Source organism: Amphibalanus amphitrite, unplaced genomic scaffold (genome assembly GCF_019059575.1).
Source record: "Amphibalanus amphitrite isolate SeventyFive unplaced genomic scaffold, NRLGWU_Aamphi_draft 001274F_arrow, whole genome shotgun sequence".
In the NCBI taxonomy this organism is placed as follows: domain Eukaryota; kingdom Metazoa; phylum Arthropoda; class Thecostraca; order Balanomorpha; family Balanidae; genus Amphibalanus; species Amphibalanus amphitrite.
The window spans coordinates 149,849-167,904 of NW_024882767.1; the positions used below are offsets into that span (position 1 = coordinate 149,849).

Consider the following 18,056-nt stretch of genomic DNA (forward strand, 5'->3'; position numbering starts at 1 on the left):
AACAACGTTAAAATTGTCGCACCTAAAGGTTTTGCTAAGTTAATCTTTAACCCGCGACCGCCTGGGGGGGGTCGGATCCGACCCCCCCCCCCTCCGTTTTTCTTGAATAACTCATGAACCGCTTGCGCTATCAACTTGAAACTTGGCATACCTTCTCCCCCATCAATTTGACGTCTCCTGTGCAATTTTTAAGAAAAAATTTTCAAAAATTTTTGAGATATATCGATTTTAGTGATGTAACTACATGGCGTTTTCAGTCAAAAATGGTAAATGTTTAAAAAATCGCCAAAAATCGAGATTTAAAGCAAATTGCAAATTAAGGACATGAAAAGACGCAGCTCAACGAGTTCTTTAAAATGGCTATCTCGGATTTTCCATAAAATGCGTTTTTCACCCCTAAAAATTCAAAATACTTTATTTTTTGGAAAACAACTAATAAAATCCAAAATTTTGAGAATTTCCAAAAAACCGGAATATATGTTATAGAGCTCTATTAGAACATTAGATGTCCCAAATTTCAACTTTCTATCTTGATTTTTGACCCCCAAATTGTAAAAATTAGCTCCAACATGCATAGGGCATGGTGACGTCATAAGCATTTTCGCGAATTAGAGGCACTTCTGAACATCGCATGTGAAAACAAATGGCACCACTAGATTCCTGGGACAAAGCTCGTCTAGAAAAGTGCATTTTTATGTCAAAAATAAAAAGTTGAAAAATTGATTTTTTTTCTTAGCCCTCGTTTAGTTATGTATGGAATAAACGATTTTTTATGCTTTCAATGCACACTTATCACCAGCACAGTGACTTGGGGTCACATATAACCATTACCATCGGATTTGGCGTGAAAAATAAGCCATAAAACATGTGTCGCACGCCCATGTATCAGAAAGTGAAAACCGTGACCTTTCGTGACCTGACCTGACCTTGACCCGTACTTAGTATGACCCCTATACGCACATGGTACCTTCACTAGGTCTTTGAGGTCATTTGTGGTGAGTTTCGAGCAGCAGCTATCGATTCCGCTGTCCGTAAGCCTAATCATGCAAAACCCCTGAATTTGACCTTTGACCTGACCTTGACCCGAAAGTTGACCTCAATCTTAAAATCTTAAGAGCGCTTTGGGAAGGTCTCGTAGAGACCTTTCGAACGCCGCCTCGCGGGGCTCGATACGACCATTGGTTCTCGAGATAACAGGGGGGGTCGGATCCGACCCCCCCCCCCCCCAGGCTGATGTGGGTACGGAAATAGCCCAGGCGGTGCCGGGTTAAGAAAATATTTTTGGTCATTTTCTGGCCCCATATCAACCCTTTTTCTTTTCTTCTCCCTTATTTTTTTATTCTTTTGGACCCGATAAAGCCCACCAATGCTGAGCGTGCCAAACAATGAATTAACATGGAACTCAAAGAGCAATTTAGAAAGGCCTAAGACAGCATGCAAATGTCGACTAAAAGTTTAGGTCCTAGATTTCAATTATCATTTGTTTAAGATTTTGCTTAAGTGAATGGCGTTTTTCGCTTGCCCGTTTGTTTGAGACGATTATTCCCTTCAGGTGCATTTTTTTCTGGCTGCACATGAAAAGGATACCACCATACCGGAGTGAAGGCACCCGCAACCATCATCCCTTCCCCTCAGCCGCGGCGCAGGTGGCGGGCGGCCCACTCCCGGCGCACGCACGCTCCGCGCCGCGATAGCGCGTCACTCCCCTCCCTCCTTCCCCCACAATGACCGGTGACCTCACTCCCCTCGCGATTTGGACTCGCTCCACCCCGACCGTAGCGCCACGTGGTGGCTCTGGAGATCTTAAATAGACCCACTGTACATTTTTAGGCTACGTGACGCAGCTGGTCCAGAGCCCTCATCCACAGGTGTTCCCTCGATACTGGCTGGCCGCCTATCAGCTGTGGCGCTATTGACGCGTCAGATAGCCATGTTTGGTGGATATCACCTGGATGGCAATTAAAAGGGGGCCGTGCTATATGGAACGTGAGGCGAGAACACTTGGAAAAATATGCTTTGACGAAATACATTGAAATTCAACGGGTAGCGAATGAGATCAATAAGAAATTGTATTTAATGAGTCACATCACATAAGAGCTAATTCGAAGCGTAATTTCACCATCAGCCTCAGCCCTCATCCCACAGCATACATATCGAAAAATCATTCATCCTTGAGGCATGTACCATCTGAATCCATCCCATAATCTGTTTGTTACGTGATAATTACACGTCACATCTGCTCCATTAGACAGTCCACTTATCTTTTTCGTCGATAAGTATGCAATTCTATTGTTGCAAAAAAAAAACTATGCGATATACCAAGAGTTTATTGCGATCAAAACAGCAGACAATAAGATGATCCGAGCAGTTGCATGGATGGCATTGTGTCCTGTAAAACATTAGACATTATGCTACAATGCAAATATTTGGTATTATACATTTATTTCATAATTTAACGCAATATCACAATGATAAGGAACGCCATGCCCATGATGCATCAACCATCTTATTTATATCAACGATGTTATCGCGCATATTCGCATTGATTTATTGCTAAATTATTAAGCGGTGTAAGCACACGTTAAAATGCTGGTATAGTTCTCACAAAAGACAAAATTGCAAAGCTTGCACATCCTCATAAAGTGGCCGTGTCATGTGTGAAACATAATGGCTTGATCATTGATGAGAACAAAAGACTTTCATTATAGCATATGCATATTTAACGCGACACATAAAGATATCACAGGTCCATTGCAATATCCTAATGCATAAGTGATGATGGCAATAAATATGTTATTTGTTAGCCATGAATCACAGACAATGAACATGTGCAATGTGCATTATAGCAGCGCTAGAAACGATGCACCTCAGGTCCAGTTTAATTCACCGATAGCATAGTCATTTATTTCAGAGCATAAAAGTCACCCCTACATCTCTTAGGTACCTAAGCACTTAAACACGGTAGGAGGAAGGTGCTTCTAAATGGCAAAATTCGTTTCGAAAGGCGTTCAATGAATCCCAAAAAGCATCCCAAAGCGACACAGCTAAGCACATGCATAGCAGCGTGGCTTGAGACCTGAATGGTAGAACTATATAGCAAGAATGATCAATAATGTACACATGGCGTTATTGCTTCACTTACACTTATAAATAAAACATTTATAAATAGAAGGCTTTTATACATCATTCCGAAAGATAATTAAAATCGGAGCATTGTTTTTGACTGCGAACCATACACAGTTACGTCACTGATTCATTTGGTTGTAGAAATAAAATGCGTCATCGCTTCTAAACGAATCGCCGAAGATTACATCGGTAAGTGTATATCATCGGTAAGCAACTCTCTACTCAGCCAGTTTTAACCCTGTGCCAATTATCACTCTGTGCATTGCAAACTGCACGCTCTAATAAAGTGCAAGCAGTGAGAAAATGTCGAAAAAGCAAACAGTCCGTCCAAGCACGAAGACGTATAAAGAACAACGCCTCGGAAAACCACATGATCCTTCAAAACACCGATCACGAAAAACAGCAAATCAAGCGCAACAACTGCTCATTGCGAAATATTGCGAAAAGGAACACCTTTTCTATTCTAAAAATATCACTTCTGCATTGCTGACAAGCCGAATCATCTTGCCGTTATTGTCTTTGCTTCGCGACGTTTGTCGCATACATAGTTCGATCTCCACCGCTTATCTGATGCCACTAGTCACTTAACCGGTGGAATAGTCTGATGTCCCGTTTAGCGAAGGCATGTCATGTCCATCCACTGAAAAGATCGACTTCAGCTCACTTGAGATCCTGTGTAGCGGATCGATAAATTCGTCCCAGTGCATCACATCTAGTTCAGTAAACACTCTGTAAGTCTGCTTTGTAGCAGAATATCAGGCTGATGCCCAGAATTTCGTAACACCTCCAACACATTATCACAATATAGCACACCACGAGAGTCTCTGGAGTCAGTCACTAGAGGTTCAGTCGCTTTGAACACCAGCACGAATCCTCAGATAGCCCCGAGATTGGAATCCTTCCTGATCAATCTTCCTCTGATCCAATCCAGTCTGATCATCTGATAGCTCGAAATATAATAATTCACCGTGCAACAAGTCCATTTCTTGCCAAAACGGTGTATATCTTTCAGCTTCGAGGAACAATTTTCTCTTCTTTCGTCATCACTTGATGAGGTCATCGATTTCGTGTTCGATCTGTGACGAGGTGCTCTCCTTTCTTCGTGGTGTCAGAGGCCCCATTACGCTCCCTCGGGAGTGTGGTCGATCCAGACCCTGAAAGAAAACACACACGAATGTCTCAGTTTTTACTTGTGTCGATTTGTAACAGAGTTGATAATTCGGTTAGGTTCATGCTTAATCGTGTACCTTTATTGTGTACACTCTGACATCGAGTCTAGCTTCGCGTGTTTACTCGTCTTTGTCGGCTGACCTCAGAGTCTAGCCTCAAGGGCTCATCCGCTATTACAGATTGTCCTGGGCTACACCTGTAGGGGCTTATTCCCTACAGGTGAATGTCCGTCTCCGCCAAATGACCCGAAAGTCCGACTGTTCGTCGTCGGATCGTCCATCCCTGCCGATTGACCCAGGGTCTAACCCGGTGGTGGTGTGCCTGTCCGCCCTGCCAACTGACCTGGGGGTCTATTGTCTAATCCTATCCTTTCCTGCCAACTGACCTGGGGTTTAGCCCCCGCTGTCTATCGGTTCCTGCGACTGACCCTTGGACTGACCTGCGGGTCAAGCAGCACCTCTGCCGAGTTGGGGGCGGTGGCGCCGGAGCCGACACTCCTGCCGCCCCTGATGGGTGGCAGCACCGGCACGTGACTGGTGTCCCCATCTGTCGGAGAACGACACAAACAATCGGTCAGGCCAGGTCACAGAGAAGACACCGTCCCGGGTTCCATCATTTTCGATCCTCAGGACATTCAAATCATCCTCCGCACCGCAAATCCCCTGATCCGTGTTGAACGGTCACCTTTATCCGACATGGGTAATTCCACTTCAGGAGCAGGCCCGTAGCAGGGTGCGGTGACCGTCAGGGGGCTGGGTGGCCTGTCCATTCGGACGGGCTCAGCCCCGGCGACTCTCTAGGGTGTCGGCCCAGACCAATGTCTCCCCCTATATCCTATCATCCTTCCGGCTCTGAAATGGTCTTGTCAGACCGAAAGGGCCTAACCCAACAAAACAAAAAAGCATGCGTTATACGGCATTTCTGCTTTCTCGCATCCCAATCCTGTCCTCTTAGCGCTCCTCAACAGTACTTACCTGTATCAGTCTCCAGCACGGCGGCATCTGACTCCTCGCCGTCACTGATAAAGTTGGGGTGGACCGACGGGCGTGTCACAGCGCCGGCCGACTTGTGCACTCTGCTCGGCTTGGGACTGATCAGCTGAGATTCTTCCTCGTTGCCACTGTCGTGATTGAAGGTGGGGAATACATTACATTGAAAGGTGATGGAAATACGAGTACATTACACACCGGTGGCACACCTCTGATGACGAGGGGCAGCTTACACTGTACTGTACAGTTACAGTACAGTGCGTACAGTTACTCCCTTCCTCTCTCTCTCTCTCTCTCTCTCTCTCTCTCTCTCTCTCTCTCTCTCTCTCTCTCTCTCTCTCTCTCTCTCTCTCTCTTCCTTCCTTCTCCGTCTCTTTCCCTCTTCCTCCCTCCAATTCTTACCGACAGCAGCGGCAGCACCGACAGCACCGATAGGCGCTGATTGTGCAGGAGAATATCCGCAGCAGACAGAACAGCAGACCGGACCCGATCAGACTGGGGCCGATCAGCTTCAGCTCGTCCGTCTGAAACCTGCCGGTCAAATGCCGGATAGACAGTCGTCAGAGAAGTCGTTATGGTTTGAAAGTTTTATCTTCCACACTGGAGATTGACAGTACCTAACCTTTTGAATAATTGCCTATTGCCAACTGTTCGGTTACAACGACTACACAAGAAGTAGTTTCTGGTAGAAACACAGCTTTATAGATTATAATCTAATGATAATTATCATCTAATGAGTACCTTGTCACCGTGTCGCAATCGAGTTTAGGGTGTATTGATTGCATAAATTAGTGCAATTTTAAGTCTCCGATAGCCGATAACAAAGTCTCCGATAATTAGGTGAGTGGTCGTAACATGTTATGTGACATACAGGGTGATCGAAAAAAAGTGTCACCCCTAACTTAAAATCTACATAACTCGCGACTGGTAGGCCGGATGACTTCGCGCCAGGCAGCATCGGAAAAAGCAGGCAATTTCTTTTCAATTGAATGTATTCATGATTGTTTTCTATTCCAAATCATGTCCCCATGGGCTCAAAAACCAGTCAATGTGCGGCTTTCACGTGAAACGAAATTCACCGAACGGGATCGGACACCGCTGAACGAGAACAATGAGTATCGTAACTCAACATGACACACACCTTACACATTACACATGGAGTGTATGTTGTTCACTGCATACTGTTTCTCAGCTGACCTTAGACTCGTTTCTCAGCTAACTTTAGACAAGGAAGACCTTATCAGATCTTCCTTGCAAACATGCGGCCTCATTATTCATAAATTCGCCGGTAACTAGAGAAACATTGCGACAACCTGCACTACCGGATTATCAATTTTATGCAGCGGTAACCATGGAATAGTTAAGAAAAATGCTCACGTGAGCTGTCACGTGAGCTGTCAGATCAAAAACTCTGTCAAAAGTACAAATTTGCACAACCAAACTTTTGAACACGCCAAATTGCGTCCTTAACATACTTTTTGAATAGCTACATCTTCGTTTGCGACATAAACCATGCATATTTACATCCATTCGAAAGGAAATTGTATGCGCTTTCCAATGCTGCCTGGCGCAAAGTCGTACGACCAACCAATCGCGAGTTATATGGCTTTTAAATTAGGGGTGACACTTTTTTCGATCACCCTGTATCTCCGCAAGCAAAAATCCATATCCCCGTGTACAATCTAAGAAGCTGCCTTTTATAATCTAATTTCGAAGCTCTATCATCTCTCACCCTCGTTCGCCGAGCCCGACGAACGTGATGATGAGTCCGATGGCGATCATGCCCAGGCCGACGTAAAGGACGATGTTGGCAGAGGAGGAGTTGGTGAAGCCGCCCTGGCCGTCCTTCTGCAGCGAGGCCTCCACGTCCTCCACCTGGGGAAGAGGGGTCAGAACTTGAGGTCAAGGAAGTCAAGTCAACGTTAAGTCAAGGAAGCCAGTAGCGGCGGAACACCTTCAATTAACCCTCGCCCGCACATGGGGGGGGGGGGGTTGCCACCCCCCCCAGGTAGTCTTTCTGCTCTGCAATCAACATTTGTAGAGCTAGAAGGCTGATTTTTTGTATAGCTGCTCCTCTATCCTTTCCTGATGTCCAATGAAAATTTCGAGTTTCTGTGATTTTTGGTTTCGGAGATATGACCTTGTTTTCAGGTCATGTCATGACCCAAATGGCCAATTCTCAACATCTTGCGTTTGCCATGGGTCTTGTGAGCTTTTGACACCCTGATTTCGGCCTTTTTTGCCAGTCTTACCTCCCACCTATCATGGAACATGTTGTTCGACGAGGTACAGGGGTCAAGGTCAGGGTCAAGGTTAACCTAGGTCATCTAAGATAATTGCGTTTTAGGCAAGCTGAATTTACTTTTTGTGAAGTTTTTTGACTGCATTTTTGGTAAAAGCTTCTCAGATCATGATTTCATGTAATATGGACCCAAAAACAATCGGTGCACACATCAGTATACAGACAGACACACACAGACATACAAACACATATGATTGACCTTGACCTAACTTGACCTGAAATGACCTCAGCAGCAAAAAATCTGGTCGGGTAGTGTGACACAGAGGTTCTAGCTGGCTTGGCACCAGAAAACAGCATCGTCATCGGTATTTGATAAGCAGCGCACTTGATATCCAACGGTGACCCAAAACAGCAACATTTTTTAGTTTGACCTGACCTGGAAGGTCAATGACTGACCTGAGAAGGTAAAACTGGGTATCATTGGATTCCTCTCTTCCCAAAGAATCTTTTTGGTCTTTACCGCTAAGCTCTATCTCCAACAGGAACGAAATGGCGCGGGGGGGGTGGCAACCACCCCCCCCATGTGCCTTCTAGGATGGGAAAATGGCATGTGCGGGCGAGGGTTAACCCTCGCATGTGTAGGGGGGGGGGGGGTCGGATGGACCCCCCATGGTTTTTCGCGAATAACTCGCGTAAAAAGCGGCCGATCGCGACGAAACTTTCAGTATCCTCTCATTGATCAATTTTACACCTACCCGGAGAATTTCATGACCCTGACCCAAATGACCTTTGACCTGTGACCTCTTTTCCGAGACCATGTTTGGCCGGAATCGCGATTCCGCGTATGTCGGCTCGCATTAGCCGCGCGTTTGCAAGCTTTTCGTGGTTTCAAACGTTCAAACATGTAATTTGATGTTGCTCCCATGCATTAGAATGGGTGTCAAGGTCACCTGAAGGTCAGGTCAGGTCATTGACCTTTGGTGACCTCGGGTGACCTCGGTTCACTTTTTCGAGTTTTACATGTTTCTAGGCTAGTTTTTGGAGCTGAATTCGAATTTAGCAACCATTTGAACATTTACGAAGTAGTTTTGGTGCCTTCGTAACATGTTACGAAGCTGTCAGAGGCGGTTGACACGTACTACGAATACCCGTCACAACCCCTACTGGTTGACATGACCTGACCTGACCCGACCTGGTCTAAATGCTTAAAGACATCATCTGTGATCAAAACTAACACGATATTCGTGATCAGCACCCCGAAAAACCCCTTTGCAGCCACACTTTACGACTTTCTAATAGGTCCCGATTTTCCCGACTTTGGGTCATTGACCTGACCTGGAAGGTCAACCAATGACCTAGGACCTTAAAATTGGGTATCATCGGCTTCCTCTCGTCACGGGCAACACGCTCGTTTTTTCTGCGAAGCTCTAGCTCGATCAGGGGCCAAACGGCAAGGGGGGGTCCAACCGACCCCCCCCCCCCCTACACATTAGAAGCTGGCAAACGCCGCACACATGCGAGGGTTAAAGGGGGCACTGCCGACTTCTGGTCCCATTCTTTCCATGCAACGCCCGTAGGGCTAATGTTAAAATGCCAAAAAATCCAGGAGGGGCACGGTGCCCCGGTCCCCCCCCGTTCCGCCGCCTATGAAGGAAGCCTTTGCCTGGGGAGAACGGTCCAAAATAAGAGGTGTGGGGCAGAAGTCTCTTTCATATCTGCTACCTAAGGGGAAGGGGAAGGGATTAGTCATGTCTCTAAACCATTCAACTAGGGGCAAGGGCCAGACGTAAGAAACAGACGTCACGGATACCGTTACCGCATGCATCCATTCCTCAATCTACATAATTCTAGGAGATAAGGGCAGATATTAGTGACGTCTCAAAGCTTACTGATTAGACGAGACAAAAGGTGAGGGGCAAAAGAAGAGAAGCCAGCCTCCACTTTTACCTTGGGGAAAAGTACGAATTTTACGAAACCTGTCATCACATTTCTTACTCTCCGGCAATCGTCTTTGCTGTTTATTCACCCATCATTGTCACAACTCATCATTTCCTGTTAGCTGTCGGTAACTCGGAAGCTCATCTTCCATCTAGCTTCTTTACTAAGTCGATACCACCCTTCGTCTCTCTTACCTGGTTGTTTTTGCGCAGCCAGCGTCGGTGCGCTGCCGTCGCCAGTGTTTTGTACTCCCGAACCTCGCCGGTCGCGCCAGGGCCTCGCTCCAGCTCTCCTTCCCATGCAGGCTTTCCGTTGGGTACCTGAGAAACGGGCATCGATTTTAGGAGACGCACTGAGAATGAATGTGTTTCTAGCACCTGGGCAAGGAAAGAGAAAGAGACAGCTTACGGGGGGGGGGAGGGGGCTTATGATTTGCTACATTACTCATCACTGCAAGTATGAGACCGAACTGCTGATCTGAATATTCTTCTGGTTCAAAAGCTACGTTACGAGTAAAGTTGACAAAGCACTGAGCAGAAATATCATTGTGTCGCGATTAAATTCACACTGCACTGCACCTGAATCTGAACGATGTGATGCGAGAAAATATACTCTATGGCATTGCTATTAAATCCGTGAAATCCGTGTATGTATATTGCATAATCAACTCGTATTCAACATGCACAGTAGCTAGAGAAAGACATTCCGGATAGAAAATGCCACAATCGGCATAAAATACAAACCGAACGCTACCTGCAGATTTAATAAATTGCTGTGAAATGAAACGGGTCTAACGGATGGATCGGAAATTTTATACAAGTCGAAGAGCTGGGCAATGGGCATCATTAGCCCAAGTGGGAGTACTGTAGTTTGAGCACGACACACAAAAGTCTATTTTATTTTACGTGTCTGGCCATTTCAAACCATGGCCAGCACGTAGAGAAAGCTGTTAAGCATGCTGGAATTCGACGTTTGAGCTTGATTAACCCGCGCCCTGCTGGGGGGGGGGGTGTTTGAACACCCCCCCTTGTGGTTTTTCGCGAATATCTCAAAAACGGCGGCGCGGAGCGCCGCCGTTTTTGGTACACCTTATCATACATCAATTCTACACATGTTGTGAAAATTTCAGACCAAGGTCATTCAAGGTCAGGTCACCAGGTCACTTGAAGTGACCTCACCTCATAAAAAGTTTCAATGTCTGTCATAGCTACACCGAGTGACCGATCGCTTTGAAACTTTCAGCGATTGCTAAGAGCAATAGCATGTACAAAATGTATATCTCAGAATTTTGATATCGATGACCTAAGGTCAGGTCAATTTTGCGACCTCCCCATTATAAGTCAATGGGAGAAAATTGAAATGCGCCTCTTTTGGACGAAAGACATTATAAACACTCCCAAACACCGAATTACAAGTGGTTTAGACACACTGAACATGAAAATGGTGTCCGGGACCCTTGTTTATGCCCTGAGGTCATCTTAGGTCACGAATGGTATCTAACAGTTTTTCGCAAATAACTTTTGATAGAGGCATGCTAGAGCGATGAAAACGCCTTAGATGTGTTCATCTCGACGATACGGATCGACTGATATGCAACATGACCCTTTCCGGTCAGGTCATGACCTTGACCTGAGGTCAAATTTTCAAGTTGACCTTTCAAGGTCAAGTTATAGTTCATTCGATGCGTCTCGACGAGAGGAACACGATGCCGGTAAAAGTAAGCTCGTACAGGTCTTGGGTCAAAAGTTATTGCAGAAAAACTGTTTCCGAAAAAATCGGCTATTTTTGCAGTTTTTGCCCCCTGCAGGCAAAACCGTTGACGTTAGGTCAAATCTGAGAGAATTGCTCAGAAAGGGCGTTAATAGGGCTATCGAATGCGCTTTTCCGCGGCGCTGTAGCTCTATTGGTTCCCGAGTTATGCGTTGGCTTCTTGGAAATTTTCGACATTCGACCTGGAAATCGGCGAAATTTTGCCTTCAATGACCTCTGGTGACCTGACCTTTGACCTGACCAAAAAATTGACCGAAGTGATTTCGTCATTATTTTTGACGCTCTTTCGAACGCCGCCTTCCGCGTATCGCTACGTAGCCCAGGAGCCGAGTTAGAAGGGGGGGTGTTCAAACACCCCCCCCCCCCAGCAGGGCGTGGAAATCCAGGACCCCCAGCCGGGCGCGGGTTAATTAATTCTGCTAGCGCATTCAGCACTTCTCGAAAATCATAACACAACAACGCTGTATTACGTTCGCCTGACTCCGATCATATAACCTGAAACGTGTATCGAAGGCGTAATCTATAGAGTCACAGGGATACATTAAAGAATGTGTTCGACGTCGTCACCCAGCAGCTAAGTAACATTTGCTGCAGCGTGCCAGGCCAGGGTTCAACAAAGCTATAACGCACGGATAAATCTCAGCTTTATCGTTACTGGCACGCAAGGCAAACAATAAATGTTTGATGTGTTAGGTTAAAACCGGGAAAGCACACATATGCTTTCCGGTTAGTGACAGCTTAATCACTATCGCGATGAATTGTAGTCATGGACGAGTCGTGTTTTACGAATATAACTAATATGCAGAATGCAAATTACTGACGAGTTACGATATGGATCGAACATGTGCATACTTGCTTTATTAGATAATAGGGATTCATTTCACTAACAGGCCACGATTTAAAATAGCTGCGCAACGGTTCGAGCGGCTCAGTATAATAGCCCACCGCTTTTCATTTTTGGGGTTCACTAATCGAACACAACGAAGCGTAGGCGTCTACTTATTGAAGTGATTAATGTAACTGGCTACAATGAACTTCGCTATTTTCATGAGAAAGGCCTTTTATTTTTAATATCACCTGCAGTTATCACGGAAGATAATTTAGGAAAAGTGAAGAAAGTAAAGTCGTCCGAATAAGGTAAAGAGAAACGCCGAGACGCTCTTACTGTGAATTCGGCTGCATTTTGCAATAGCTTCACAATTGCTTTCATGAGTGACAATGATCAAGCTCAAACACTCCGGATTTCCTCTTCTATAAGTCCGGATCTGGATCTCAGTCCGAGGCTAGTCTACGCGAAACACCCCCCCCCCCCCCCAACGGGGGTGGTGCTCCTTGACACACAACTGTCAAGCGTTGGTGGTAATGCAAACAAGGCTTCGCTGGTTAGTCCCCTCGTTTTCATAGTAGGCATGCACTATTCCTTTTAAGTTGGAAGATCAATGATTGAAATGAGGATGCATGCAAACAATACCATGGACGGGCTAACAAGCGAAGCTGTAATCGATGGTTTACTTTCCACTTCGGCTCAAAATTATTCTGAATGCTGACGAAATATGGACTAGTTTTGACGGCATAGTAAAATATGATAGCACTTTACATAAAACTAGCTACAAACATAGATCCTTCTTGCGTCACATTTCACTGCGTTGACTGATCCCGATTGAACAGGTCTTATTTGGGTCAGAATAGGACCTTCTGAATCCATCTCTGAGCATGGTTGGAAAAAAAATACTATCCAGATATTGTCTTGGCTTGTACTGAAATTTCCCTAAGAATGGATCGAATATTTTTCATTCGTGATTTGCGTCAATGATCGTGAGCATAAGCAGCACACTTACTCAACCCTCTTATTGACATATCACCCCAGTAACCGATCCCTAATGATCCCAGGAGTCATTGGGTGACACAAACAGCATACATGTCGCCGCGAACGAACGCAGTCTGTGCTTCAACGGTAGACATTGCAGGGTTACCCTTATCGAACCCACCCACAATTAGCGACGCGCACAATAAGGATTTAATATTTTATAGATATAATATATAATATATTTTATGATGCATACCTCCTCGACAGGCGGCTGGGACACAGAGGACTGGCGCCGCTGTGCCGCGCCGGGCAGCCGTGGGCGATACTTCAGCATCTTGGTATGATAGAGTTAGAGTCTCGGAGTGGTCTATGAAAGTGAGGTGGAAGGCTTCAGGCTTGGTTCTTCTGCAGTCTGGTCATATGCTTTCTTCGGGACAATGGCCGTTTAATAAAAGCACTAAGTTCTTCGTTGTTGCATTGCCCATCATCCAAACGAAGGCAGTTTTTATTTACCCTTCAACTTAAACTTACTTAATGTTAAAGCTAATTTCAAAGATGTTTTCTTCGAAATCCACTCTTTTGGTATTGTAGTGATTGCGCATTACATGTTTCATGCACTTTCACAAACAGGGTTTTATTATATGTCCTCTTGAGTGAGCCTTTTGTTGACGCTTTCCACAAAGTTGCTTCCTGAGATAATATCCACCAAATCACTGATCACTTATCCCTGTCGTCCGTTCACTTCACTCCTCGAAAACACACACCACACCGACTTCTTTGCCGCTCCTGACACCTCACATCCCTCACCGCACTCGAGCCAAAGACTGCGGGACCCAGCACCGAACCCTGCAGCACACCCACGCGGCCCGTCAGGGTGTGATGCACGCCGCGCCGCCGTGGCTGTGTCCCTGCTCGTCACAGTGGGTCACATCGATTGACCCTGCAGCGCCGGAGGCGGGGACCTGCGTGACATCAACACAGGGCCCGGCGCCCGGCGGCCCGCTTCGAAAGGTCGATCTGCACTGACTGCGAACGCCCGTCCGGCCGCTCAGTCGCTCGCTCGCGCGCTAGCGACGGCAACTGCGTGATGGTAGGCCGTTGGGCGGGCGCAAATCGTGACTGCTAGTACTAACTGCGATGCGTGTGACATGTTTGGTTCGGTTGCCATTGACCCATCGATTGGAGGGCGTTCTTTTCATGGCGGTCACAGAGTCTACATGCAGTTGCATTGTCTTTATTGTATGTTTAATGATGGACGGTATGATCTGGATATGAGTCAGGTTAACTTGATTTATTGAGGACAGTTAAGGCTGTCTGGAATATGTGGCAAATCAGGGGAATCGTAAAAAGACAAATTGAATGGAAGATTGAGAAAAACGGACACATATTGAGAGAAGAAGGAATACAAAACGAAAAAGGAGGAAAGCAAAGAACTAGAGTGGGAGAAGAGAGAGAGAGAGAGAGAGAGAGAGAGAGAGAGAGAGAGAGAGAGAGAGAGAGAGAGAGAGAGAGAGAGAGAGAGAGAGAGAGAGAGAGAGAGTGAGTGAGTGAGTGAGTGAGTGAGTGAGTGAGTGAGTGAGTGAGTGAGTGAGTGAGTGAGTGAGTGAGTGAGTGAGTGAGTGAGTGAGTGAGTGAGTGAGTGAGTGAGAGAGAGAGAGTGAGTGAGAGGAGAGAGAGAGAGAGAGAGAGAGAGAGAGAGAGAGAGAGAGAGAGAGAGAGAGAGAGAGAGAGAGAGAGAGAGAGAGAGAGAGAGAGAGAGAGAGAGAGAGAGATACAAAGACAGAGAAAAAAGAAAGAAAGAGGGATGGGGGGATAGATCTTTACAAGCATAAACTTTCTGTATCACGTATATACAGCCAATTCGTCCAAAGCGACGATCGAATAACGGAAAAAACGATTGCTGACATGCCGTCTCATACCTTAGACACATTAGTCGTTTTAGATTGTACGTACATTATATCGGTATGGCTTCTGTACAGCCTATGAATCACGCTTAATATCGTCGCGGGAAATATGTGCGCTGATGCATTAGAATGTTACGGGGTCGTAAGGGTGTTTTGGGTCACAGCAGTAAATCAGAATGACTGTAAACAAAGTCGTTAATGCATTGCATGATTGGAAGTCCTAACGACGTCTATACCTAGTACCTACATCATCCGTTGCATAGGTTGGTACGGCTAGTCAGCACAAAAAAAGACCCTCAAGGAATATAATATGTACAGGATCAATAATGTGAAGAAAGGCGACAAATGATTGCCGAAACTATGCAAGCAAACGTCTTTACAAAAATATACTTACAAGTCCTTAGAAGGTAAGGTGAACGCAATTCATGTCCACAGATCAATAAAGTGACCTAATTATCAGAAAATAACTATAAGTGACTAGGTCTAGATGTGATGTTCTGATAAAAAAGCGATACCTAACTTGTGCGTATATATTATAAAGTAAGTGAAAATTGTTGAAATTCCAACCGTCCAGCATAAAGATGTTATCCAGCCTATGGCATTTCGCCACCAGGACCGCAAGCTGGTGACGATCGACGACCACTGCCAGAAAAACGGTTATTTTACCAGCTGACGAATTCACTTCTGGACACGAGCTAACCACACATTTGTCGAGCAGCTAGGAGCACCGAGCAACGCCTATAGAAATCATTAGTTTACCTTTAAAATTCTATAAAACCTTATGAAATGCAACTAGCTACCCTAAAATGCCAGCTTCCATCAAGCGACTATAGTTCGTTTTTTTCAAAAGGACGCTGGCTGAAAGTTCAATATCGAAGCTCTCACGTGAGTTTTGGCAGCTTCAGTGTCTGGCGAAAAATAACCGATTTCAAATTGTGCACGGTAAGTAGCTGGAAATTGTTTCTTAAAAATGAACATACTATGATGACGTCACTGGTGGCAGCAGGCACCCAAATGTCCGTGCAATGGGACAAGTGTCAACGAATTTGGGTGAAACTTAGTTTTTCACTGTTGCCGAGCTTATAATCGAGTAAGCAGTTCCGTCTAACCACTGTTCTCATATATGGTTCCAAAACGCACATATGGAAATTATCGGGAAGAAATCACATGTTAAAATTAGTCGACGTTCGATTTACTCAGGTTCAGGTTTTGCTCGTTTTGCTCGCTAAAACACGTGCTTGTTCGAAAAACATACTTGGAGCCAGCGTCCTTTTGAAAAAAAAACGAACTATAGTCAGTAATTTTAGCGATTTCCGTCTTCAGGGTGAATTTTATCCGAGTGATAGGCAACTGTTGTATTTCAGTCATATCCTACCCTGTATTCAGTGAGCGAACATGGAGACAGACTATCTATGAGCATCGAGCACGGATAGCTGAGTTTGAACTAAATAAATTCCAAAATCGAAAACAATTTTAAAATGACACAAGACCCAATTATGTTGATTGAGCCGGATGCTTTTGGCTGGGCATCTGTGATCGGCTTAGCTCAATTAGCGCTTCACGTCAAATTTCGCCCTTATTTTAAAGGTGCAGCTTTTTGTAAGGCTCATCCAACGAGCTAGCCTCAGAGCGGGGCTGCATTGTGGCCTGCTAGTGCTGCCACCTAGCAGCATGAACTCTAAACCTGTGGCACCTCTACTTACCACCAGGGCCCAGTTCATATAGAAAAGCCAGCCCGCAAGTGTCACTTTTCCAAAGTGCCACTTTTCAAAGGGACACTTTTGGTAACATTTGTACCGGTGTGTAAGGGTGGCTATATGAACCCATCTGCCGGGTCCCCCTTTCCAGTAAGTGTCCCTTTGCAGCAAAGGGGATCTATATGAACTGGGCCCTGAGTTGCTAATGCTTACCTTTCGTTTTTGGTCTAGTGCCGCTCTCTGCTGTGAGTCGGTGCCCCACGCTCTGAACGGGGGATGGGACGGAAACGGAGGTATTTCTCGTGTCGCCACATGACGAGGTGGTGGATCGAACTTCCCGGCTCCCTTCTTCTTCTTCTTTGTTTTGCGCTTGTTCCGTAGTAGGATCGCGGCATGCATGTCGCACGCGGACTCTCAGCTTCCATTGCCTTCCCAAAGGTGGCGCTAGGTGTTCACCATTGGTTCGTGTGTCTCTCGCTACACGGCAGCACCATCGCAGTTCAGCAGTCCTGCTCTTCGGGTCTTTTCACGGGTGGTTTTCGGGTGCGATTCAATTCATGTCACGGACGCCATCTTGATATCGATAACCTATAATTCACGGTACGATTAGACAGCTGTAGTGCTCGACGTCACAGGCAGTCACATGACACACGCTCAATATTTGGCACAGGTCCAAAGAAAGTATGCGCCGTGGAGCTACGAAATACGAATACAATGGTGATAACACTCTAATTAGATCTTTGCAATACTCCTTACGGGAATAAGCTAGTGAGACTGAATTTCTGGGCTCCGGCTCTGCACACCTTAAGCATAATTTTCAAAATAGTATGACCCTTGATTTGTTTGTATGCTCTTATTGGCCGTTTATTCGTTTCTTTTTTTTTTGGGGGGGGGGGTAGGTCATTTCGACTTATTTAGACCAACTCATGACCATCAGATGATGGGATGAGCGAGAGGCACAAGGCTGTTTCGACCATCGACTGGTGCATTAGCTCCTTCCATTAGCGTCGCCACGGGGGGGCAAGCGGGGCAGCTTGCCCCCCCAACCTCCGGCCGGGCACCCCCTGAGATCGATGCAGATCCGATGAGATTTTGGGGTCGGCAAAAAATGGGGGTAGTTTTCGAAAATGTCCTGTGAAGTCAGAATTGGTCAGAGTCGAGAGTCCCAGCGAGAGTCTGAGTGAGAGTCACCAAATTCTTCCGGACTTTGACTCCAAACTCGGACATGTCAATACTTTGATTCATTGGATGTATTGGTTGGTTTTAGCTGAGTTCTATGCTCGGTTTTCATCAGTCTATGAAAATTTTGTCACGAAATTTTTATGTGAAGACCTAGCTCGAAAATTTCGAATTTGGGTCAGGGTCTTTTCCAGTTCTGGCTAAATGTCTGCGGCATGTTCAAGTGCCGTTAAA

General features: G+C 45.8%; 1 protein-coding gene across 1 annotated transcript; it reads right to left on the reverse strand.

Moving 5' to 3' along the window:
* Positions 1–2,315: 2,315 nt before the first annotated feature.
* On the reverse strand, positions 2,316–17,365 carry LOC122371740. Its single transcript, XM_043348343.1, has 7 exons — positions 16,857–17,365; positions 9,660–9,785; positions 7,018–7,160; positions 5,688–5,816; positions 5,271–5,416; positions 4,736–4,842; positions 2,316–4,280 (listed from the first exon to the last, which is right to left on the reverse strand). Exons 1-7 carry the CDS (start codon positions 17,040–17,042, stop codon positions 4,170–4,172), a joined length of 948 nt encoding a protein of 315 aa, XP_043204278.1. The 5' UTR covers positions 17,043–17,365; the 3' UTR covers positions 2,316–4,169.
* Positions 17,366–18,056: the final 691 nt, after the last annotated feature.